General features: G+C 51.1%; 1 protein-coding gene across 3 annotated transcripts; it reads right to left on the bottom strand.

Moving 5' to 3' along the window:
- Positions 1-1,002: 1,002 nt before the first annotated feature.
- On the bottom strand, positions 1,003-22,585 carry D2hgdh (D-2-hydroxyglutarate dehydrogenase). 3 transcript variants are annotated; one of them, XM_090355205.1, is made up of 10 exons: positions 22,531-22,585; positions 21,657-21,960; positions 20,622-20,679; positions 19,016-19,155; positions 18,069-18,262; positions 14,970-15,138; positions 12,299-12,442; positions 11,012-11,154; positions 6,175-6,340; positions 1,003-1,702 (listed from the first exon to the last, which is right to left on the bottom strand). In XM_090355205.1, exons 2-10 carry the CDS (start codon positions 21,949-21,951, stop codon positions 1,443-1,445), a joined length of 1,569 nt encoding a protein of 522 aa, XP_090211331.1. In that variant the 5' UTR covers positions 21,952-21,960; positions 22,531-22,585; the 3' UTR covers positions 1,003-1,442. The 3 variants fall into 3 exon arrangements, with proteins under 3 accessions (XP_090211331.1, XP_090211332.1, XP_090211333.1); XM_090355206.1 differs by lacking the exon at positions 12,299-12,442; XM_090355207.1 differs by lacking the exons at positions 20,622-20,679; positions 22,531-22,585 and having other exon boundaries at positions 21,657-21,736.
- Positions 22,586-24,971: the final 2,386 nt, after the last annotated feature.

Here is a 24,971-nt window from a genome sequence, read left to right as displayed (position 1 = left end):
AGCCTGCTTCAGTCACCAATCTGATGGGCAAGTGGCCCATCAGAAACATCAAGTTTTGTCAGTTTTTCCTGCTGGTTCTAAAAGGTTTTTCCAGCTGTCTGAGAGAATAAGGCCTTAAAGATGCAAACAAAACTTTGGGCTGGTGGATTTCCCACCACATTCTGCCCTGCTGACCATGTTGTAATTTTTTCTTTTCAGCTCAAGGTTATCACTCTAACTTGAGCCACAGTGCCACTTCTGGTTTTGTTTTGTTTTTTCACTTCTGGTTTTTCTGGTGGTTGTAGCCCATGTTGTAATCCTAAGAGACCACTAACTAGCCAGGTGCTGGTGGCTCAAACTCCTGCCCAACAAGGACAACAAGTTTTGTGCACAGCCAGAGAAATGGGTGGGGGAAAAGCCACCCACAAATCAGGGGTTGAGACTGAGAGCCAGAGCCATTAACTGACCTCGAAGGACGGACACTACCAGAACTTTGTGCGAGCCTGTTCCATGTATGCACAAATACTTCCAAGGGGACTCAGTTAGGGGCAGTAGGATTTGGACCAGAGCCATGCAGGACTAAGCCAGCTCTGGGGCCAGTGAGGCAGAAAGGCCCTCGAAGGCCCAGCAGGCTCCCCCAGAAAGTATCCAGACATGCCCATCTGCTAGGCTGGCTGGAGCAGCAAACCTGATCTATATCCCACGACTATCTTGTGCTGGGGCCAAGACTATTCCCCGGACGACCCCACTCCACCAGAGGCTTCTGATGGGGGTGGTGACCAGTGCTGGGACACCTTGGAAGAGAGGAAGGACAAAATCCCTCTCACTCAGGCCTAGCAGCTGGTAGCCAAGGGCCTCCAGGGCCACTCTGAGACTGCCCATCCTCCACCTGCCAGAGATCAGCTCCCACAGGACAGTGGGCAGTGATTCCTGACACTGGCAGGGTGACACTTAACATGTGGATATGGGTGGTAGTGACATGGGGACACTTTATCAGATTTACCAGAAATGAAGAGGAAGTCATGATTGTTCACACTTTTACTGAAACTTCACGGCCTGAAGGAGACAATGTACCCAAACTCCCGGAATGCCAGGAGCCACAGGTCAAGGCCACCTGAAGCACCTGTGGTCAAGTTCCACTCGACCCTGGCACTTTGGGTCATCAGGAACTACCACATGGTGAATTCTTAAACTTGGCAAATCAGGTGGATCCCCAAGGTGACCAGAGTGGGGTGCAGCCCACCCAGATGGCCTGCTTAGGATCTGCCAGCACGAAGCCAAAAGGGGATGGGTCTGGGTAGTTCTATCTGCAGAGCAGACAGCAGCAACAAGCCAAGGAGGCCTCGCCAAGAGCTGTGGGTGATCGACTCACAGATCCGGCTTGCAGCCTCTGGTGGGGGAGTCACCACAGCTGGAAGGCCTCCAGCCCAGCTAGGGACAATGCAGTGGCAGGCATGGGCGGGTCAGGCTTGGGCAGGTAGAGTCTTGTAGGGGTTCAGGATACCCTTGGGGTCCAGCAGGGCCTTGAGCTGCCTCATGAGCTGCACAGCCTCAGGTGGCTTGCTGTAGCTGAGGACATCCTTCTTCTTGAAGCCCAAGCCATGCTCAGCACTAACACTGCCCTGCTGCTTAGCTGTCCAGGCATAGACGTAGGGTTCCAGGGCCTCCAAGAGGGCCTTGCTGAAGGCCTCAGCCGTCACATTCAGGTGCAGGTTGCCGTCTCCTAGGGATAAAGTGTGTTAGGGTTACAGACATGTGATACCCAGCTTTTGTAGGGAATTTTAAAGATATGTATTAGAGACAGAAAACCAATAAACTTATTGCTTAGTGTCTAAAATTAGAAATAGACCACAATAGGGGCTGAGAATGTGGTTTAGTGGTAGAGTGCTTGCCTAGCATGCATGAGGCCCTGGGTTCAGTTCCTCAGCACCACATAAACAGTAAAAGCCAGAAGTAGTGCTGTGACTCAAGTGGTATAGCACTAGCCTTGAGCAAGAGAAGCTCAGGAGCAGTGACCAAGCTCTGGATTCAAGCCCTGGGACTGGCAAAAAATAAATAAATAAAACAAAAGATAAGGGTTAAACAGTAAAGATAATCAGAAAGTAATAAAGCAGAAAATAAGCCATAGGAAGGACCAACAAAACTGCCAGGTGCTGGTGGCTCATGCCTGTAATCCTAGCTACTCAGGAGGCTGAGATCTGAGGATCATGGTTCAAATCCACCCCCAACATTAAAGTCTATGAGACTCTTATCTCCAATTAACCATCAGAAAACGTAAGTGGCACTGTGGCCTAAGTGGTAGAGCACTAGCCTTGAGCTGAGGAGCTCAGGGACAGTGCTCAGGCCCAGAAGTTAAGCCCAATAACAACAAAAGGGGCCAACAAAGCAAAGATTATTCTCTGAAAAGATTGTAAAGTTGAAAAACACCTGAAATCCTGGACAAGAGAAACAGAGAAAGAAAATTCAGAATTCGAAACAAATCTCTCTTTTCAAATCTCTCCTAATTAAATCAGTTTAAGTATATTTTATATATTTTTATATAAGCCTTTTGTTTTAAATGATGGTCATTTAATTCCCCATTAAACTGTGTGGGCTATATGTATCTAAATTTTATTCAAATGTATGCAAAACATATAGGGCTAGAAGTAGCAAGTTTAGTACATGTAAATGACTTTTTTTTTTTTTTTGGCCAGTCCTGGGGCTTGAACTCAGAACCTGAGCACTGTCCTTAGGCTTTCTCAAGGCCAGAGCCCTACTACTTGAGCCACAGCACCACTTTCAGCTTTTTTCTATGCATGTGGTACCAAGGAATCAAACTTGATCTTTGTGCATGCCAGGCAAGCTCTCTACCACTAGGCCAGACTCCCTGCCCTAGCAAGTACTCTTTTTACGCAATATAGAATAGCTAAATGAATACACTTGTGCATAAAAGATATACTTACACATAGACAGGTGTGTAATCCTAGCTACAAAGGAGGCTAATATCTAAGGATTGTGGTTCAAAGCCAGCCTGGGCACTAAAGAATGTAAGACTCTTTTCTTTTTTTCTTGCGGGTCATGAGACTTGAACTAGGCCTGGATGCTGTCCCTGAGCTCTTCAGCTTAAGGCTACTGCCCTACCCTAGAGCCAAGCCCCACTTCCCTATTCTAGAGGTTAATTGGAGATAAGAGTCTCAGGTCCTTTTGTTCCCTGGGCTGGCTTTGAACCTTGATCCTCAGATCTCAGCCTCCTGAGTAGCTAGGATTACAGGTGTGAGCCATCAGGCTTATCTCCAATTAGCCTCTAGAAAATGGGAAGTGGGGCTGTGGCTCCAGGGACTGGATGGTAGCCTGGAGCTGAACAGCTCAGGAATAACACGTAGGCCCAGAGGTAGGGTGGTAGCCTTGAGCTTGAAGAGCTCAGGGTCAGTGCCCAGACCCAGAGTTCAAGTCCCACGATCCCCCTGACACACACACACACACACACACAAATAAATAAGAGAGAGAGATGCTTATACAATAGAAAACAAATCTATTGGAATTCACTTCCAGTGTCCCTAACCTAAAAAGTTTTAAATCTTTCATTTTTGTTAGGGCTGCACATCTCTTGTCTTTAACCAGACTATTAATTTTACTCTAACAAGTAAAGCTAAATTAATTTACATGTCTAAGACATCTGTGTAACTATAATGTAAATATAATGATAATTGCTGCTGGCTCCTCTACGGGAGTGTTAAATATATTTAGGTTCCCCAAAGACGTAAGTCTTCAAAAATGCCAAGCTTAGAAAAAAATATTACTGGGCCAGGATCATGGCCTAGTGGTTGAGTACTTGCCTAGCATGCACAAAGCCCTGGGTTGATCCCTCAGAAAAGGCCGGAAGTGGTGCTATGGCTCAAGTGGTAGAGCTCTAGCCTAGAAAAAGCCCAAGGACATTGCTCAGGCCCTGAGTTCAAGGCCCAGTACAGGTGAACAGGTGAGTGGGTGAGAGAGAGAGAGAGAGAGAGAGAGAGAGAGAGAGAGAGAGAGAGAGAGAGAGAGAGAGAGAGAGAGAGAGAGAGAGAGAGAGAGACACATTACCAAGTTGTTAATGCACTTAGCCTTTTTTCTTTTTAAACAGGATTGTAGGTATGTGTTAATTGTAATAAGATGGACTTGATAGTGCTGATATAATGTTGTCAATCATGATTAGCATCCTAAATTGCCATATACAACGGAAAAACAAGACTTCTATAAACTGCTAAACTGTTTCTTCAAAATTTTAACTATGGCTATTCAAAGTTTTTGTTATCTACAGTTTGGATCCTCCTCTAAGGCACAAACACACAAAACATCTCTAGCAAGTACTTGATTTTCAAATATAATCTTGATGATATTTTTGTAAGGGTTAACATGAAATCTGATGCTAAAAATAGCCAAGGAGACTAATGAAACTTCTCTCTCTAGCTCAATCTATATCAAGAGAATTAAGGTCTCGTGGGGCCATAGTGTAAACCTAGCTACTCAGGAGGCTGAGATCTGAGAGACACAGTTCAGAGCTCAGAGACAGAGTTCAATATTGGCTCCTGCTCTTAAAAAGTAACCACTTAAGGTAGAGTGCTTGCCTAGCATGCACAAAGACGTAGGTTCAATTCCTCAGTACCACTAGCCTTGTGAAAGTCCAAGGACAGTTCTCAGGCCCTTAGCTCAAGGCCCAGGACTGGCCTAAATAAATAAATAAATAAATATAAAGCTTATATGGACAAATGAGAGAGGGATGGAAAGAACTCTGAAATGTTTCAACTTGTGAAATATTCTACAAAATTAGATTTGATTATTTAAAATGTTAAGAGAGATAACAGAAAGAAATTTTACTAGATGAATACAGACTAAGGAAATGTGCCTACTAAATGAAACATCTTAGTATCCTATGTCACATATCTTAATGTATCTGTATAGAAGATATATATTTGTATAGATCAAATGTATATGTAGGTAATATCTACCACAAAACCACAAAATATGTCACAATGTAAATGATCAGTAAAAATGCAACATGTTTATAAAAAAAAAAAGTAACCACTTAAGCTATACCCAAATTTTGGAAGTACCAATGTTTAAAGTGACCAGGCTTCCCACTCTCTTCCTCAGTGGTTTTTACAGCTGTGGCATCTTGTTTGAGAAACCCCTCTCCCACCTCAGTGTGGTGAGGGTGCTTTCCACATCTTCCTGTCCACAGGTGACAGTACTGTGGCATGTCATGCATGCTGGCATGGGTGCAGCTTCCCTGAGCCAGCTCAGTCTTCCGTACCTGCCCTGAGAGACAACAAGGCCTCTGTCCTGAGTTGTGGCCCTGGCTCTCTTCTTTGTCCCTTGTCACCATCTGCTGCATGTCAAATCTCCCAGTGTACCATAAGCAAACTGGGTAACTCCAGGCAAGCTACTCGTTGTCTATGAGTTTGCTGACCACATGTACGATACAGAGTAATGGCACCACCACTCAGAGTTGTGAGGATGCATCTTTCCACGTCAGGTGCAAGGTGCTGCCCACAGCAGGTGGGCCCATCAAAACCACATGTGCTGTACCACCAAAAATCAAGCCTCTCATTACACCTTCAACTCCACAGGTGGCCCTGGTCCTATCTTACAAAAGTTAGGCAAGTGAGCCCCAGTGCTCCAGGACCAGGAGCAGGAGTTCCATGCTGCACAGCCACACCACAGACTCCACCCACCCCAGCACACTTCCTGCAAATGGGGCCCTGGAAAACTGCACCGAAAGCACCAGGAACTGAGAGGGATGAACTGTTTCCTCCTGGGAGTTCTCCACCAAAGCAGTGTGAAACCAGCTCTGACATCCTGCATTCCACAGAGGAGGCTAGCGAAAGAACTACTCACCAAATACTGGAAAGGCTGGGAGGAGTGCAGAGTCTTACGAAGATCTGATCTGGTCTCCTATGGGAGCTTTAAGATCCGAACCTCCCACCCTGTGTGCAGCAAAACCCCACCTCCTACAGCCCAAGCCAGCTGCTATGCCATGCTATGCTGCAGCCGGCTTCTCCAGACACTAACAGTAACATAATGACAGCTCTACCTGAACGCCAGGCTTCCTCTGTCACTGATAAAAGCCTCAGTGCAGCACTGCTGGAGTGTGCACTGAGCTGATGAGCTCGGCTGCAAAGCTCAACAGAGCTTGTGTGCACAGTGTGCAAAGCAGTGGTGGGCAGATACACTGCTTACCCAGATGCCCGTAGCCCACCACATGCTTGGCGCGCAGGCCAAGGCGGGTACGCAGGTCAATCACGAGGTCGTAGAATCGCTCCACAGGGAGGGAGATATCATATTTATACACATAGCCATCGTGACTCAGAGCCTCTGTGATCCTCTCCCGCAGGGCCCACAGCACCTAGGAGTATGAGAGGAAGAGACAATCAGACTTCATTGCTTGTGACAGGGCCCACAGCAATGATCACTACCATAGTGCTACTTTGATCTGTGTTTTCCTAGAAGCCTGCAGCTTCTGTCTCAGCACCGACACAAGGTAGCATCCTTGCTGGGAACCTCAGAGAGCAAGGTAGACACGGATCCAGGTCTTGCTGTGCAGGTAGCTAACTGGGCTGCTGCATGGGCAAGGGCTCCTGGGTATGGCTGTCCTGGGTTAGGCAGGTTAAGATGTAAACAGAGTAGTGTAGGCAGCGGGACTGGATATGCAGGGTCCTGGGTGGCTGGAAGGTCTGGGAGAAGAAGCACACAAGGGAGCATTCAGTGTGGAAGCAAAGGAGGTGGACCAGCTGGGCGCAAACCTATAATCTTAGCTACTCAGGAAAATAGGATCTGAGAATCGTGATTCCAAGCCAGCTTGGACAGGAAATGTGTGTGAGACTCTTATTTCCACTAAACAAGAAAGAAGGAGGAGGAGGAGGAGGAGGAGGAGGAGGAGGAGGAGGAGGAGGAGGAGGAGGAGGATCAGCAGCAGCAGAGGAAGAAGGAAGAGGAAGATGAAGAGGAAGAAGAGGAAGAGGAAGCAGCAGCAGCCAAAAATGGAACTGTGGTTCAAGTGGTACAGTGTTAGTTTTGAGCACAAAAACTCAGGAATTGTTCCTGGACCCAGAGTTCAAGCCCCAGGACTGGCAAAAAAAAAAAAAAAAAAAAAAATAGGTAAAAGAAGCCAAGAAAGATAAGGGGGAATAGTTATTTCACCCAAATGGTCACTTCATGGCTTACTTGGTTTTCATTTGCTTTTAGAAATCTGAAGGGCAAGGCTGGGAGTTTGGCCTAGTGGTAGAGTGCTTGCCTAGAAAGCACAAAGACCTGGGTCCGATTCCTCTCTACCACATACAGAGAAAAGCGGAAGTGGTGCTGAGGCTCAAGTGGTAGAGCACTAGCCCTGAGCACAAAGTAGTTCAGGGCAATGCCCAGGCCCTGAGTTCAAGCTCCACAACTGACCAAAAAAAAAGTCTTAGCAGGTACAGTGGCTCATGGTGGCTCACATCTGTAATACTAGCTACTCAGGAGGCTGAGTTCTGAGGATCAAGGTTCAAAGCTAGCCCAGACACTAAAGAACTAAAAATGGTGAGATTCTTATCTCCAATTAACCTCTAGAAAACTGGAAGTGAAGTGGGGCTTGGCTCAAGAGTAGGGTGGTAGCCTTGAGCTGAAGAGCTCGGGGACAGCACCCAGGCAGAATTCAAGCCCCATGACCCACAAAAAATTTAAAAAAAAAAAAGAAAAAAAGAAAAGAAATCTGAAGGGCAGGGAGTTTGGCCTAGTGGTAGAGTGCTTGCCTAGCATGCACAAAGACAGATTCAATTCCTCGGTACTACATACATAGAAAAATGCTGAAAGTAGTGCTGTGGCTCAAGTGTAGAGTTCTAGCCTTAAGAAAGCACAAGGACAGTACTCAGGTCCCTAGTTCAAGCCCCAGGACAGGCAAAAAAAAAAAAATCTGAAGTGCATGAGAAGCACTCATCTCTCTACCACACAACCCACCCTCACCAGCCAAACTGCCTAGCCTGACTTTAATTGCTGTGCTGGTCCTTCAAAACCCTATCATTTCAGAAATATAAAAGAGCTTTTTTAAACCACACCCTGCTTCATCCTAAAGAACATGCAGTGGGGGCCGGGGTGTGGCCTAGGGGTAGAGTGCTTCCCTAATATGCACAAAGCCCTAGGTTTGATTCTTGGGTACTACAGACACAGAAAAAGCCAGAAGTGGTGTTGTGGTGGAAGCAGTAGAATACTAGCCTTGAGAAAGCTCAAGGATAGTACCCAGGCCCCGAGTTCAAGGCCTAGGACTGGAAAAAAAATAAAATAATAATACACAGTGGTCCCTCATAACCAGAGTATCTAACAGGATCCCAGTTCTACTACAACCATGCCATATACAACGACCACCACTCCAACCAGCCAACCTCTGATGCAGACAAGTCTAGCTGCTCCCCAAGACTCCTCTACTGCAGCACAATGCCCACTCTCTTCACCCTGGAGCCGTGAAGACTTGTTCTCCCCAGCTGCCCCCTATACTCTGCTTCAGGCCTTGCACTTCTGGAATGTTCTAGAATACGCATGCACTTGCCTCATGGGGGGGGGGGGCGCTGATCAAGGCCCCTTGGGGACATCTTTCTATCCTCCCACATCCCCTATTTGTGCTGCCTCCCTCCCAGGCCTCACTCTTCAGGGCTCCTGCACTCTGAGTATGTGGGCCCAGTGTCCACAGTCCAGCCAGTGGGATGGCTGGTTCTCATAGCAAAAAGATATACAGCATGTTTTGGCAACTAAGTAGACATATGGAGGAAGAACAGGCAGCAAACTACATCAGAAAACCAACATGTTCTGGTGGAAAAAGTCTACAAAGAACCAGAAAGCAAGACAACACAGCACCTCCCCGGAGCTCATTCAGCAAGAGAAGACAGCTGAGTGACACCTTCAAGTCACTCAACTTTGTGCTGTGCATGACCACAACTGACCCATTCAACTGCAGACCTGAAAAAGGCCCAGCACCAGCATGAATGTGGAGCAGGGTGCTGGGGATCCCAGTCTCTCTGGTACCTTTCCTAGGAAGCACTGAAGGGACATAGCAGAAGAGTGATGGGAACACAAGGCCTGAACACCACAGCCTCATGTGACTGAGGAGGGAAAGGGCAGAGCAGATGCCAGCAGGCTGCTCCTGCATCAACTCTTAAGAGCTAGGAGTCCAGACTGGACCAGGACATGAAAGGACTAGGGGACAGGTGCCTAGGGAAAAGAGACCGACTGGGCCCAGCTGTGGATGCTTCTGGCTTATGTAGCACACTGAACAGGAACAGTTGCTACCCTCCTCCCCTCTAACACAGCACATCTGCCAGCCTTCAGTCTATTCTGGCCAACAAATTACATCAGAACACCACTACTCCAGCAGGACCTCATGCATCCTGCAGTTTGCCCTTCTCTTCCCCACTGGAAGGCCAAGTAGAGAAGGCTGCCGTAGCCCAGTTCCCAAATGAAGAAGCACATGGGGTGGGCATGGGGGCATGACCAGACCAGCAAGGGCTCCTTTGCTCTGGGGATCCTGGGCTGAAAACAGCTCAGTACTACATGATCTAACTGCTGACATATGGTCTGTGGACACAGGAACCAGGGTGAGGAGGGAGCACAGAGACTGGATATAGACTGTGTTTGCAATGCTGGATTCTAGAATGACTGAGTACTTAGGACCCACAGTGGAAAATCAACATCCCATACCCTGGGGCAGATGCAGCACCACTGAAGACTGAAATGATTATGTGGGGATGGAGAAGCTTAGACCAGAAGCTGGAGTGCATCTGTCACCACAAACTCTGAAATTTAGCTATCACAGAAATGTGACCTCACAATACTTAGAAAAAGAGGGCTAATGCAACCAGAAAGAAATGTTTGGTACAAGGTAATTTTTGTCATTACCTGTATATAACTTCAGTAAATATAAAAATTATTTGTGGGGCCAGGAGTTTGGCCTAGTGGTAGAGTGCTTGCCTAGCATGCACAAGGACCAGGGTTCAATTCCTTGGTACCACATACATAGAAAAGTCAGAACTGGCGCTGTGGCTCAAGTGGTAGAGCACTAACCTTGAGGAAAGCCCAAGGACTCAGGCCCTGAGTTCAGTCCCCAGGACTGGCAAAAAGAAAGAAACAAACAAACAAAAAAATTATTTGTGTTGGATGCCAGTGGCTCACGCCTGTAATCTTAGCTACAGGAGGCTGAGATCTGATGATCGCAGTTCAAAGCCTGGGCACTAAGGTCCATGAGACTCTCATCTCTAATTAACCATCAGAAAAGTCAGAAGTGGCATTTTGTGGCTTAAGTGGTAGAGCTCAGGCACAGCACCCAGGCCCAGAGTTCAAGCCCCACGACCAAAAAAAAAAAGCCAACCAAGTAGGTTTAGGCCCAAGGCTGATATGTTTCCCACTGCATGTTACTATCTTCCCCTTTGTCAGAACAGCTAAATAGTCTAGTCTCCAAAACAGAGACCCCTCCCCACAATGGGCAGAGGTCTGGCTAGTCCCCAATAGCCTGGAGGTGCCCTGCTAGCTCGTACCTCATTGAAGAGGGACCACAGTGGAAAACCAGGGAGAGGACTTCTCACTACCCAGGGCCCAGAGGAGTTGATTCCAGCTCCTACTGCCCCACCAATGAGGGGGACACCAGTCCCTCCTGCCAGGGCTACCTTTTTGTCTTTCTCCCACTAAGAACCAAAATAGTTTCCTGTTTTTCTACCTTCCTCAGGACGTCCTCTAACCTGGGACTCACTGGGCTCATAAGCGACCTGCCCACAAACCTCACAGTTCCTTTTGCCTCTACGTTCAGATAGCTCACTGGCTACAGGCAGGTCATGAAGCTAGGTTCACTCTGCAGCTTGCTGGTCAGGGCAGAAGAGGGATTTTTTTTTTAAATATTAATGAAAATGATCACTGTATTTGAAAGAGCTTTTCTCTCCATGCCTGGTGACGTGCCCACATACATACCCTGACTTTGCTGGACAGGTTATGCTTCCAGCTGTCCTAGCTGAGAGAAGGGAGGGAAGATGGAAGGGAAGGAGGGCCATGAACAGCACAAGATCACCTGGACTTTCCTCTGGTCAGTGGCCATGGTACCATCAGTTATCAGGCCAGAGTCCAAGGCCTGCTCCAGGAAGCTGCCCAGCTTCTCAGCATCATGCCCTGCATTGGAGCCCGAGGTCTCCACTAAGATGTAGAATGGACTATCTGGAAGGGAGCAGAGAATGCAGAGTCAGCACCAGCCCAGCCTATAACGTCCAGAGTCAGAACCACTCCAGTCATGTGGCAGAGGCCACTCTGATGCCAGTGAAGCTCAGGCCGCTCTTTGGCTAGGCTGAATTTTAGATGGATAAATAAGCATTTTATTCTAAGAGACCCAAAGGAGACTCCACAAAGCCCTGCCCTACTCGCCCTCAACCTCTCTGCTGGGTCTACTTGCAGACCTCCCGATGGCCCACAGTGGAATGGGGAAGCTGTGAGCCCTCAGCACTAGTCTGTCCACTTACCAGTCCCCAAGCCTGGGGACAGGCCATTTATAATGCCTATAATGGCCTCACACTCTGGGCCACTGAATACCAAGCTACACTTACCTAAGAATCTACTATTTGGTCATGGGGCTTCTGAGGTCTTCTGCTCAGAAGTATTCTACCACTCTGAGCCACTGCTCCACTTCCAGTTTTCTGGTGGTCAATTAGAGATAAGAGTCTCATGGCCTTGCTGGGAGCGTAGCCTTATCGGTAGAGTGCTTGCCTAACATGCACGCAGCCCTGGGTTCCATTCCCTGGTACCACATACACAGAAAAAGTTGGAAGTGGTGCTATGGTTCAAGCGGCAAAGCACTAGCCTTGAGCAAAAAGAGCCCAAGGATAGTGCCCAGGCCTTGAGTTCAAGCCCAGGATTGTCTAAATAAATAAATAAATAAATAAATAAATAAGTTTAGCCGGGCATGGTGGCTCATGCCTAAATCCTAGCTACTCAGGAGGCTAAGATCTGAAGACGGTGGTTCAAAGCCAGGCCGGGTGCAAAAGAACCTGAGACTCTTATCTCCAATAAACCACTAGAAAATGGGAGGTGGGGCTATAGCTCAAGGGGTAGAGCACTGGCTTTGAGAAAAGTCCAAGGACAGTGTTCAGGCCCTGAGTTCAAGCCCCACAACTGGCAAAAAAACAAAAAAAACAACAAAACAAAAAAAAAAAAAAACAAAAAACAATAAAACAGCTTTCCTATCCATACTGTGGTCACACAGTGCTGTCCTCAGGGAGCTTGCATCCAGGGGCTGAAGCCACTTCACATGCCCAGCAGCACAGAAGGAGCAGGGCAAAGTGTTGTCCAGCTGCATGGGGGTCAGTACCTCGCACTGGGTTGGCCAGGTGGAGGTGCTGCCCCACCAGCTGCATGCACTCTGCATCCATGAACTCAAATGCAGATAGGATCTCCCCCAACATTCCCTTGCAGGTGGTGAAGGTCTGAAGAACCTCAGAAAATCCTGGACAGCCTGCAATGGATCACAATGAATCAGGAACTGTACAGAAGAACCCATCCCCCTTCAAAGTGGTGACGCTGACCCAATTTGAAGAAATAAGCAGAGGCTTAGTGCTACAGAGTAAAATCCACAAGTCCATTGTGCCCAGACCTAGACAGAAAATATGCCTAAGAACTACCTTGCAGGCTGGGAGCATGACTTAGTAGTAGAGTGCTTGCCTAGCATGCACAAAGCCCTGGGCTTGATTCTTCAGTACCACCTATACAGAAAAGACCAGAAGTGGTATAGTGGCTCAAGGATTGTGCCCTAGCCTTGAGAAAGCCTAAGGACAGTGCCCAGGCCCTGAGTTCAGGCCCTGGAATTGACACCGAAAAAAAGGGGGGCAGGAGTTTGGCCTGGTGGTAGAGTGCTTGCCTAGCATGCACAAAGACCTGGGTTTGATTCCTTGATACCACACATATAGAAAAATTCAGAAATGGTACTGTGGCTCAAGTGGTAGAGTTTTAGCCATGAAAAAGCCCAAGGATAGTGCTCAGGGCCTGAGTTCAAGCCCCAGGACTGGCAAAAAAAAAAAAGGGAACTGCCATATAGCACCAGGGTTGGCATTACAAACTGGAGATACCACCTCAGGAAAGCCAATAAAGACAGGACCACAGACAAGAGCTTCGGAAAGCCTGGTTCTCTCAGGCCTTATTCTTCTCCAGAAATTATTCAATACACATTTACTGTGGTCTCTGAATTACTCAGAGCTGGGGAGTAGCCAGTGCAGCCCAAGGGGGCTAACCATCAAATACAGAGGTAGAAAAGAACCAAATGGATATGTTAGCAGGTAGACAGCCCCAGAGACCCTGTGATGAAAGGCCAATGTGCCAACCCTTCAAGGGAAAGACTGGGGTCACGTAGTAAAACTACAAACCTTCTCTAGAGGAAAGCACCCCGCAAAGAGCCAAACACTCATATCTGTAATCCTAACTACTCAGGGGGCTAAGATTTGATTAATGAGGCTCAAAGCTATCCTGGAAGGAAAGTCTGTGAGACTCTTCTCCACTTAACTACCAAAAAGCCAAAAGTGGAGGTATGGCTCCCATGGTAGAGCTACAGCGTTGAGCAAAAAACCTAGGGACATGTAACCCATCTGTGTTTTATCTTTATAACAATAAAAATAAAAAGCTTAGTAACAGCACCATGACCATGGCCCTGAGAGTTCAAGCCCCATATGCACATACCAGCTCTTCAGGGGCAATGAACTATAATATACACCACCAAGCTGGGTGCTGGTGGCTCACACTTATAATCCTAGCTACTCAGGATTCTAAGATCTGAGGATTGAGGTTCAAAGCCAGCCCAGGCATGAAAGTCAGTGAGACTCTCATCTCCAATTAGCCACCAGAAAACTAGAAGTGGTGGTGTTGTGGCTCAAGGGGTAGGGTGGTAGCCTTGAACTGAAGAGCTCAGAGACAGTGCCCAGGCAGAGTTCAAGTCCCACAACCAACAAAAAAATACATACACACAACCAAAGACAGCCAAGCACACATGGGACACATGGTGCCACAAGAACTAGCTGACCTGGACTATAGGAAACAGTCTCAAAGGATTTACAGAGAAAACAATTTCAGCCAAACATTATTTAAGTGGATGAAGAGTTTAAAAGGCAAGGTGCCAGTGACTCCAACCTGTAATTCTAGCTTCTCAAGAAGCTGAGATCTGAGGATTGTGGTTCAAAGCCTGCCTGGACAGAAAAGTTTGTGAGCTATATCTCCAATTAGGCACTAAAAAAGCCAAAAATGAACCGTAGCTCAAGTGGTAGAGCTCTAGTCTTGGGGGGAGGGAGGGAAACTCAGGGACCAGTACCTGGGCACTGAGTTCAAACCCTAGCTCTGTCAAAAGAAAAAAAGCAGCTCATAACAAGATTTTGAAGACAGAACCAAGACCCATGACAAGAAGAGGTAAGAGTCAGGGGTCAAGTTGATTGTGTCTCCCAGGAGGGCAGACATGAACTAAATTATAAATTAGCCTGGTGAGTTAAGTTCACCAGAAGATCGTGTTCTGTGTAACCTCTGGTTAGCTGAAGAGGAAATGATAAGCACACACTCTGGAAGGAGGGAAAGGAGAAGATGGACCCTGAGCAGAGAAAGCAAGTCTTATGAACCACCTTGTCTGCCCTTGAATCAGTTCTCAGTGTGAGTGGCAAAGTAAGGTAAGGGGTATAAGGGTACATGGTACGGGTATGCTGAGCTAGAAACTGAGAAACCAGGTACAATGGAACCTATACCAGGCAACACCACTTCCCTCAGAATCTCACACTACACACTACTTAAACCAGAGCCCAAAAGTGTGGATGGCAGACCAGGAGATGTGTACTTTTCAAGGCCAAATCCTAGGTCCCTGGATTGTGAGCTCAGAGAAGCCAGGAGAAAGGGCTCCTTCTGTACCCACGCTCATATCAAGGTCCCTCCGGGGAAATGGCCAGAGCAGTGCAGTTCAGAGCAGTTACCATAGTCCCTACTAGTCCGCTCAGTAGTAGGCTGAGGGAGCATACCAAGGAAAGCCACATTCACAGCCTTCGGCCTGGGCGGACAAAGGATGGACACAGCTGTGATGATTCCCAGGGTGCCCTCTGACCCGATGAACAGCTGCTTCAGGTCATAGCCTGTGTTGTCCTTCCGCAGTGAGGTCAGGCAGTTTAGGATTGTGCCATCGGCGAGTACCTAATGGGGAGAAAGCCTTCAGCAACAGCACCTGGGTTGGTTTCCAGGGGTGACTATCACTCTAGCTACCACATTCAGGGCAAACTGACTCAACTCCAGGACACTAAGATGGCCAACCACAAAGCCCCCACATGCCTTCCCACTGTGGTCAAAGAGCCCTAGGGAAAAACTGGAGCAGAACTGGGCCTGACATTACCTACTGGACTGAAGGAAAGCCTTTTCTTCCTAGATGGAGCAAAATGACTCCAACCTTACCATATAATCAGGAAAGCCTGAGACAGGGAACATGGCTAAGGGAATGTGGGATCACAGCTGGAGAGTGAAGACCACAGTTGGGAAGTAGGGATCACAGCTGGAGGGTGGAGAGTGGGAACCACAGCTGGAGGGTGGGGATCATAGCTGGAGGGTGGGGACCACAGCTGGGGAGTGGGGATCACAGCTGGAGGGTGGGGTTCAGTGCTGGGGTGTGGGGACCACAGCTGGGGAGTGAGGAATCACAGCTGGAGGGTGGGGACCACAGCTGGGGAATGGAGATCACAGCTGGGGAGTGGGGAATCACAGCTGGGGAGTGAAGATCACAGCTGGAGCATGGGGACCACAACTGGAGGGTGGAGATCACAGCTGGGGAGTGGAATCACAGCTAGAGGGTGAAGATCACATCTGGGGAGTGGGGAATCACAGCTGGAGGGTGGAGATCAGAGCTGGGGAGTGGGGAATCACAACTGGAGGGTGGAGATCAGAGCTGGGGAGTGGGGAATCACAGCTGGAGGGTGGAGATCAGAGCTCGAGGGTGGGGATCACAGCTGGGGAGTGGAATCACAGCTGGAGGGTGGGGATCACATCTGGAGCGTGGGGACCACAGCTGGACGGTGGGGATCACAGCTGGGGAGTGGGGAATCACAGCTGGGGAGTGGGGATCACAGCTGGAGGGTGGGGATCACAGCTGGGGAGTGGGGAATCACAGCTGGGGAGTGGGGAATCACAGCTGGAGGGTGGGGATCACAGCTGGGAAGTGGGGAATCACAGCTGGAGGGTGGAGATCAGAGCTGGAGGGTGGGGATCACAGCTGGGGAGTGGAATCACAGCTGGAGGATGGGGATCACATCTGGAGCGTGGGGACCACAGCTGGACGGTGGGGATCACAGCTGGGGAGTGGGGAATCACAGCTGGGGAGTGGGGATCACAGCTGGAGGGTGGGGATCATAGCTGGGGAGTGGGGAATCACAGCTGGGGAGTGGAATCACAGCTGGAGGGTGGGGATCACAGCTGGGAAGTGGGGAATCACAGCTGGGGAGTGGGGAATCACAGCTGGAGGGTGGGGACCACAGCTGGAGGGTGGAGATCAGAGCTCGAGGGTGGGGATCACAGCTGGGGAGTGGAATCACAGCTGGAGAGTGGGGATCACATCTGGAGCGTGGGGACCACAGCTGGACGGTGGGGATCACAGCTGGGGAGTGGGGAATCACAGCTGGGGAGTGGGGATCACAGCTGGAGGGTGGGGATCACAGCTGGGGAGTGGGGAATCACAGCTGGGGAGTGGGGAATCACAGCTGGAGGGTGGGGATCACAGCTGGGAAGTGGGGAATCACAGCTGGGGAGTGGGGAATCACAGCTGGGGAGTGGGGAATCACAGCTGGAGGGTGGGGATCACAGCTGGGAAGTGGGGAATCACAGCTGGAGGGTGGAGATCAGAGCTGAAGGGTGGGGATCACAGCTGGGGAGTGGAATCACAGCTGGAGGATGGGGATCACATCTGGAGCGTGGGGACCACAGCTGGACGGTGGGGATCACAGCTGGGGAGTGGGGAATCACAGCTGGGGAGTGGGGATCACAGCTGGAGGGTGGGGATCATAGCTGGGGAGTGGGGAATCACAGCTGGGGAGTGGAATCACAGCTGGAGGGTGGGGATCACAGCTGGGAAGTGGGGAATCACAGCTGGGGAGTGGGGAATCACAGCTGGAGGGTGGGGACCACAGCTGGAGGGTGGAGATCACAGCTAGAGGGTGGGGATCACAGCTGGGGAGTGAAATCACAGCTGGAGGGTGGGGACCACAGCTGGAGGGTGGGGATCACAGCTGGGGAGTGGGGAATCACAGCTGGAGGGTGGGGACCACAGCTGGAGGGTGGGGACCATAGCTGGAGGGTGGAGATCACAGCTGGAGGGTGGGGATCACAGCTGGAGGGTGGAGATCACAGCTGGAGGGTGGGGAATCACAGCTGGAGGGTGGAGATCACAGTTGGAACGTGGGGACCACAGCTGGAGGGTGGGAATCACAGCTGTGGGGGGAACCACAGTTAGGAGAAGCAGAACACCAGAACACTGAACTGTTTTGAGGTCTCCCCAAATCAGAATCTGGTGTGTGGAATCCTGCATAGGCCTAGTTGGTGGGCTGTGAAGTCAGAGGCTTACCACAAACAGCTCTGGACTATGAGGCCAGTGTGTGCCTAAAGTAAATGGCAGCCAGCCAGAAGACAGCCACTGGGTCACTAATTTAGATGAAACATGGCTATTTGCTTAGTCTATGTAATAGGAACCATGAGACATAATGTTTGGGGTTGGTGAGTGTTCCAGGAAATGAACTACAAGGGTCTTGGAAGGGAAAATGGTGACAATATGAGTCCATAACAAGTTAGCCTGGGCTGACCTTCCTTCTTGTTTTGGCTCCTGGCAGCCAGGCCCTGGTAGAATGTGGCTATATAAGTAGTGTCCTAATGGCTCCTCACATGAACCAGGAGGCAGTGAACGTTTCACACAGGAAGGGAATCCAAGAGCACAAGGATGGGACCAAAGGCCATTGAGGGGATTTCTGATGTAGAACATACCCAACCCACTAGGACGGCCTCAAGTATTGGCACCACTGCCTACGGCCTGAGACTGAAGGTAGGACATCTGAATAGCTGACGCTGCACCATGCTGGGTCCCTGCTCACCACTTCCAGGCCCAGGACAGTCCCACGCAAGGAGCCGTATCTCAAAAACCGGAGGCCACCTGCATTAGTTGCCACATTTCCCCCAATGTGGCAGCTGCCTTTTGCTCCCAGGTCCAGTGGCATAATAAAGTTGTGATCCTGCACATACTGGCTCAGATTCTCCAGCACACACCCGGCCTGGCAGACCAAAATTCCTGCAGGGCAAAGCAAAGAACCATGGCTCACAGCCATTGATAAGGGAGCACACCAGCCACCCTGGAGATGTAAACCAGCCAGAAGAAATTTCTACCTCAGTGCCAGAAAAAGTTTTCCTCTCCCACATTCACCTCTCAAGCAAAGACATTCAGACCTAAAGTTACCTTTGTGATTGCAGTGTATGAAAAGTAAGAAAAATTGGAAACGCAAAAATAGAGAAAAAATTCCATGCGCATGCATATCACAGGCACGCCAATGGGACTGATGACCTCGACAAGGTAGTGATCAACTGTAGCACCTCTGTTCCCCCTGCCCAGGGCATCTGACAATGTCTGGATACTTCCTGGTGTGCAATGCTGCTGGCACCTGAGGAGGAGGTGCTATCCAGTTCCCTGTAGTTCAAGAGTCCCACTACAGAGCACCACCCACATCTACTGGAGAAGGGAAGAGGCTGACATACTGTGTGCTGCACTATGGGGGTGCCACATGTGTCACTACAACTCCTCACATACCTTCAAGGAAGCACAGCCATGGCCAGAGAAATGGAGTGTCAAGGGGTCAGAATGACAAGCACACACCATCCGAGTGACCTCCTGGTGACATGTCCAGAGGGCGGGCTGAAGAACCAAGCTTCAGCTGCTGGTTCTCTCCCATACACTCATGCCAGCATACACGCTTGCCTGGGCACAAGCTCAGCAGCCAATACAGGATAACCCCCACCAGCTCAGGCCAAACAGGCAGCATAGGCTTACCAGACACATCATGGAAGCTGATGACCTGGTTCATGAGGGCAGTAGACAAGATGATTTCATCAAAGACTGGGACACTGCCCCCAACCATGCCCGTGTTCCCTCCCTGGGGGTTCACAGCCAGGTTCCTCTCGTAGCAGTACCTAAACAAGTGCAGGAGGGACATCATACTCACCCTCAAAGGCTGCAGGAGAGACATCCAGCCAGGACCTCCACTCTCCCTCCCTCCTACCCCACCCCCCATCCTCAAAGGCTGCAGGAAGGACATCAGGCCAGGACCCTCACTCTCCCTCCCTCATCTCCCCCCATCCTCAAAGATTGCAGGAAGGACATCAGGCCAGGACCCTCATTCTCCCTCTCTCATCTCCCCATCCTCAAAGACTGCAGGAAGGACATCAGGCCAGGACCCTCATTCTCCCTCCCTCTTCTCCCCCCATCATCCAAGGCTGCTGGAGGGACATCAGGCCAGGACCCTCATTCTCCCTCCCTCATCTCCCCCCATCCTCAAAGATTGCAGGAGGGACATCAGGCCAGGACCCTCATTCTCCCTCTCTCATCTCCCCATCCTCAAAGACTGCAGGAAGGACATCAGGCCAGGACCCTCATTCTCCCTCCCTCTTCTCCCCCCATCATCCAAGGCTGCTGGAGGGACATCAGGCCAGGACCCTCATTCTCCCTCCCTTAGAAGTGGTGCTGTGGCTCAAATGACAGAGTGCTAGCCTTGAGAAAGCCAAGGACAGGGCCCAGGCCCTGAGTTCAAGGACTGAAGAAAAAAAAGAGAGAGAGAAGGAAAGAGAGGAGGGTGAGAATTGATTGTAGGCCTTGTGTTAATAGTATTGTTCAGCTATGAACTCATTCATAATTAGTATTAGCCAAGCTAATACTAGGGAGGGAGGGAGGGAGGGAGGGAAGGAGGGAGGGAGGGAGGGAGGGAGGGAGAGAAGAAAGTAGTAAGCGGGTCCTGAAAAGGCCCCATGGTACTCAGGAAACTCAGGACACAACCCCTACTTCCTAGTGCCTTTGGTCTTTTTTTGTGTGCCAGTCCTGGAGCTTAAACTCAGGGCCTGGGTGCTGACCCTGAGCTGCTTCTGCTCTAAGATGCCCAAGATAGTTTGCTCTACCACTTGAGTTACAGCTCCAATTTCAGCTTTGTTCGGGTAGTTTCAGGGACTCTCCTGCTCAGGCTGGTTTCAAACCATAATCCTCAGATCTCAACCTCCTGAGCATCTAGGATTACAGGCATGAGCCACTAGCACCCTGCTACCCTCACTCTCTTCAATCTCACTCAGCAAGCTGAGTTTCTGGCCCACCTGTCCTCGGACTGTGCCTCAGGATCATGAGGCCTCCTCCCAGGCAAGGTGTGTGCAAATCATAAAGGACTGTGACAGGTAGGGATCTAGAGAAAGAAATCCTCTTGCTACTGGGGGCAATCTACCCTAGCATCAAGTGAACCCATGAGGCAGTGAGCTGCAGAACACTGTAATGGACCTTGTGTAATCAGACCCTAGGCACCAAGAGGAGCTATGTAGACGGGCCCCAACCACCAACAGTGGCTGTGTGGAAAGCCCTCCAGCACTTCAGTTATGCTTAGCTGTGCACCATCCATTACCTGAGAATGCAGGACACCTCCTCTGAGGTGCGGGGCCGTAGTAGTACCTTGCTACAGCCTGTGACAAAGAAGAGCTAGTTCAGTCATCTACACGGCCAGACATCTCTTCCTCCCAGCTACTCCAAAATAATCTTCTCTCCAGCATGTTCTCTTCCTCAGTGAGGCAACAAAACAGCACAGCTCTCAGGCCCACACAAGGCCCATGCAAGGTTAAAAGCAAGGTAATATTAAAGACCTGCAGATGTCACACTGAGGAAGGACCATCTGAACACTGGGGTCCATGAGCAACAGCTGGGACAGCGGGTTCCTGCGTTCACTTGCTGTTAGGAACAGGGATGTGTGCTAGTTTCTCCCCACACAGTCGTGTTTCCTTTGAAACTTACTAAGAAGCCTGGCTCTCCTCAAATATCACCTTCAGACTGTGCATGTGCTGATCACCTTGTCTGGACCACTTTGCACAATAATCCAGTGGAATATGGGGCCTTCTAAGGTTATCCATACACCTACATCTTTGCTGACTTCCCTATAAGGAAACCCCTTCTTCCAAGAAGTAATAGTAAGATTTTGAGTTGAGCTCATCCTAGACAAGGGAGTCCCTAAATCCAATGACCATGTGTCTAAACGCACATGAAGACTGAGGAAAAGGCCAATCACACTGCCAGGAGCCTGGGAGACGCTCAGAGCACCAGGAAGTACCCTGCCCTAGAGATTCTGGAGAGAGGCAGCCCTGCTGGAGTTCTGTGGCCTATTAACAGCTGTTTTACACTCCCGGGCTGTAGTCTTTGCTTACAGCAGCCCAGCACAGCAAGAGGGGCTGTGTCAGAACTCCAGACGTCTGCTCCAGTCAGCCCACTTGATTTGTCCTAATTCGCCCGCGTCATGCACCACCAACATTTGGTCATTTTTGTTGTTTGTTGATCTCAGAACTTGGTCACACCACAAAATACCTTGTCTTCAAGGGCACAAAGCAGTGGGACCGGGACCCCACACTCTGCTCGGCTGCCACCCACGCCTCGACCCCGAGCCCCGACTCACCTCTGACCGTTTTCAGCCAGTCCACATTGGATGCCTCCAGCTCGCCGGGGTCTGTGACCACCCTCCCAGGAATAATGCGTTCAAAGGTGGCCAGGTCCTGCTCGGACACGGAGGAGAAGGGCAGCCGCTCCACCCGGTAGCGCTCCCGCGTCCGCGTCACCCCGGGGGGCTGGGCGCCCGGAGGACCCGGCCGCCTCGGCCCTGCGCGGGCTCCCGGAGCGCAGGCCGCCCTCCTCCACCCTGGAGAGGCCCCGAGGAGCCGCGCCGGCCACCTGGTCATCTGGAGGAGCGCCATGGCCCGGTCCTGAAACGCAGGGGTGGAACGCGGGGCTCAGGGCGCTGTGCGAGGCCGAGGCGGGTGGGACACCGTGACCCCGCCGCGGGGAGGCCGGGTGGCCCGGCGGCGCTTCCCGCGGGGAAACTCAGAGCTCTACGTCTGCGGGGCCAACGAGCCCGGCCGGGCGGCGCCGGCTCAGGTGCGGACCCCGGGCGGGGACGCGGGCGGGGACGCGGGCGGCCGGGCCCGCCTCGCCGAACGCCGGGAACGCCGGGCCCGCACCAGGGCGGGGCGCGGCCGGGCCGGGCTCCACTCCGGGACCCGGGCCCGACCGCCGAGGGCCGGCCGCCCCGAGGGCCCGGGGCGCGCACGCGCGGCGCCCGGCGCGGAGAGGCCACGTGACAGCAGGGCGCCCTCGGCCCGGCGGCGGCGGCGGCTCAGCCCCGCGGGCCGGCGCGCCCCGAGCGCTCACGCGACCCCGACGCTCCCACACCGACGCTCGGACACCCACGACGGGCGCGCCGCCCGTCTCTTCTACCGCAGCCCCGAACCTGCACCCCAGCCCTCGGCTCGGCCCCGCGGCTCCAGCGCACGAACCCGAGTCCGAGGCCCGTCCGCGCTCCAGCGCCACCGCCGGCGCCGCCCGCCCGGAGGGGCGGGGCAGGAGAGATGCGCATGCGCGGGGCTCCGCCGTCCCGTCCCGTCCCCGTCCCGTCCCCTCCTGTGGAGCGGGAGGGGAGGAGGGGAAGGGGGAGGGAAGGAGGGGAAGTGGGGAGGAGAGGAGGGAGGGAGGGGAGGAGGGAGGGAAGCGGGAGGAGGCGAGGGAGGGGGCGGGAAGGGGGAGGGGGGAGGGAGGGAAGGGGGAGGAGGCGAGGGAGGGGGAGGGAGGCCCCACCCCGAGGCCTCCTCTGCACCGGCCACCCCTGCAGGCCCAGCCTCCAGGAGGGAGCAGCCGGGTCCAGGGCGGGCTCTCCTCCCATCCCGTTTCCGAGCCTCTCCCCAGGCACCTCCGGCACCGGTCACGTCCCTGTCAGGTCTGCCTGACTCCACTTGTCACCAAGGAAGACCACAAGATGTTCTGTGGGACTTTAAGACTATCTGCGTCACCAGCCGGGCAAAGTCCTCGCTACGCAGGAGGCTGGGACCTGAGGGCCACTGTGCAAGGCCAGCCCGGCACTATCCCCAGAGAGCCTCCAGAAAACCAGAGTGGCACTGCAGCTCAAGGGCAGGGCAGCCTTGAGCTGAAGAGCTCAGGGACAGCGCCCCAGCCCGCCAGAGTCCAAGCCCCACAACCGACAAAAAATAAAATCATATATATATAAAATTTATATACATATATACATATAAATGTCACCAAGCCAGACTAGGACAGAGAGCAGGAGTATCTACATTAGACTGCGGTGAGACAATGGACATAGTGACTGTGTTGGCCACTACAATCAAGAGACTCTAGGGATTCCCTGCTCACTGGTACTAGGTGGGCCAGCAGCTCACACTGATGTGCTGAGACATGTAGGTGTAATGATGTCCAGTCTGGGTGCTCATAGCTTCAGTGAGAACACACACTGCACCCTACAGTCTGCCCACATTTGTACAAGTCAGACGGGGATATGGCTAGCACCTCACCTGGCACCCTTGGCCCTAGGCAAGCGTCATGATTGTCGAGATGTCTTGTCAGTTATACTCAGGAACTGCAGAGATGCAGAGGGAACATCTTAGACAAACTCTCCTTGGCACTAAATCACTGCAGCACCCCTGAATAGAGAGCAGGCTTATAAAATGGAATCATGGACAGACACATTTATATTGGGGTCAGGAGTTTGGCCTAGGGGTAGAGTGCTTGCCTAACATGCATGAAGACTTAGGTTCAATTCCTCAGTACCACTTAAATAGAAAAAGCTGGAAGTGGTGCTGTGGCTCAAGTGGTAGAGTCCTAGCCTTGAAAAAGCCCAAGGCCAGTGCTCAGGCCCTGAGTTCAAGCCCCAGGACTGGCAAAAACAAAAAGGGGGGGTGGGGTGGATATGATGATCTTTCCTTCCAGCTACTTCAGTCAGCACAAATAGGAAGGTCACCAACCAGGCCACCCTTGCCATAACATAAAATCATATCTGAAAAAAATATTATTACAAGCCAAAAATAAAAACTAGCCACTTGCTACCCACAGCTGAGCTGCCAGCAGGCAGTGTCTGGGTGCCTTGGAACAAGTGCAGAGGACACACATGCTGGGGATAATACACAGGGCCCTTCCATCTCAGCCTCCAGCCAGGATGCCTCCTGTCAGCAAAGCCTGACAGCTGCTTTTCTTTCTTTTTCCTTTCTTTTTTTTCTTTTTTTTTTTTTTTGGTGGTGGGGCAGGGTAGTTGATGCTAGGGCTTGAACTCTGGGCCTTGGAGCTGACCATGAGTTCTTCAGTTCAAGGCTGGCACTCTACAACTTTGAGCCACAGCGCCACTTCTGGTTTTCTGATGGTTAATTGGGGATGGAGTCTTTGAGACTCTCCTGCCTGGGGCTGGCTTTGAACCACAATCCTCAGATCTCAACCTCCTGAGTAGCTAGGATTACAGGTATGAGCCACTGGCACCCAGTTAACAGTTGCTTTTTCTTGGCTCAGTGAGACCTGTTACTTCATCTAGCTGACCAGTGTCTGAGGGCTTCTAACACTGCTCAAAGTGCACAAAACTGCTTGTCTAGTGTAAGTCTACTAATACAATCCTTGTGTGAATGACCATGAAGATTGTGGGTAGACAGACATATCCCCAATATGACTATTTCTGGAGGGTTTCTAACACACAGTTATGGTTAAATGAGGCTCTACAGGGAGACCCTGATCCAGGAGGGCCAGTGCCTCTATCAGGGATTACCAGAGTGCTCCCTCTGCTTGTCACAGAAGAGCCCAGTGAGGTGCTGCCCACAACGCAAGGTAAAACCCTCACCAGAAGCCAAACCTGTCAGGACCTCCTCCTTAGACTTCCAAACTCCAATACAGTGAGAAGTTACTATGCCCCCAATCCAGGGTGTTTGGTGGCAGTAGTCTACCA

The sequence above is a fragment of the Megascapheus bottae genome, chromosome 21 (assembly GCF_031878675.1).
Source record: "Megascapheus bottae isolate mThoBot1 chromosome 21, mThoBot2.hap1, whole genome shotgun sequence".
In the NCBI taxonomy this organism is placed as follows: Eukaryota; Metazoa; Chordata; class Mammalia; order Rodentia; family Geomyidae; genus Megascapheus; species Megascapheus bottae.
The sequence above is the reverse complement of the archived record's forward strand: the minus strand, read 5'-3'. Positions and strand labels throughout refer to the sequence as shown.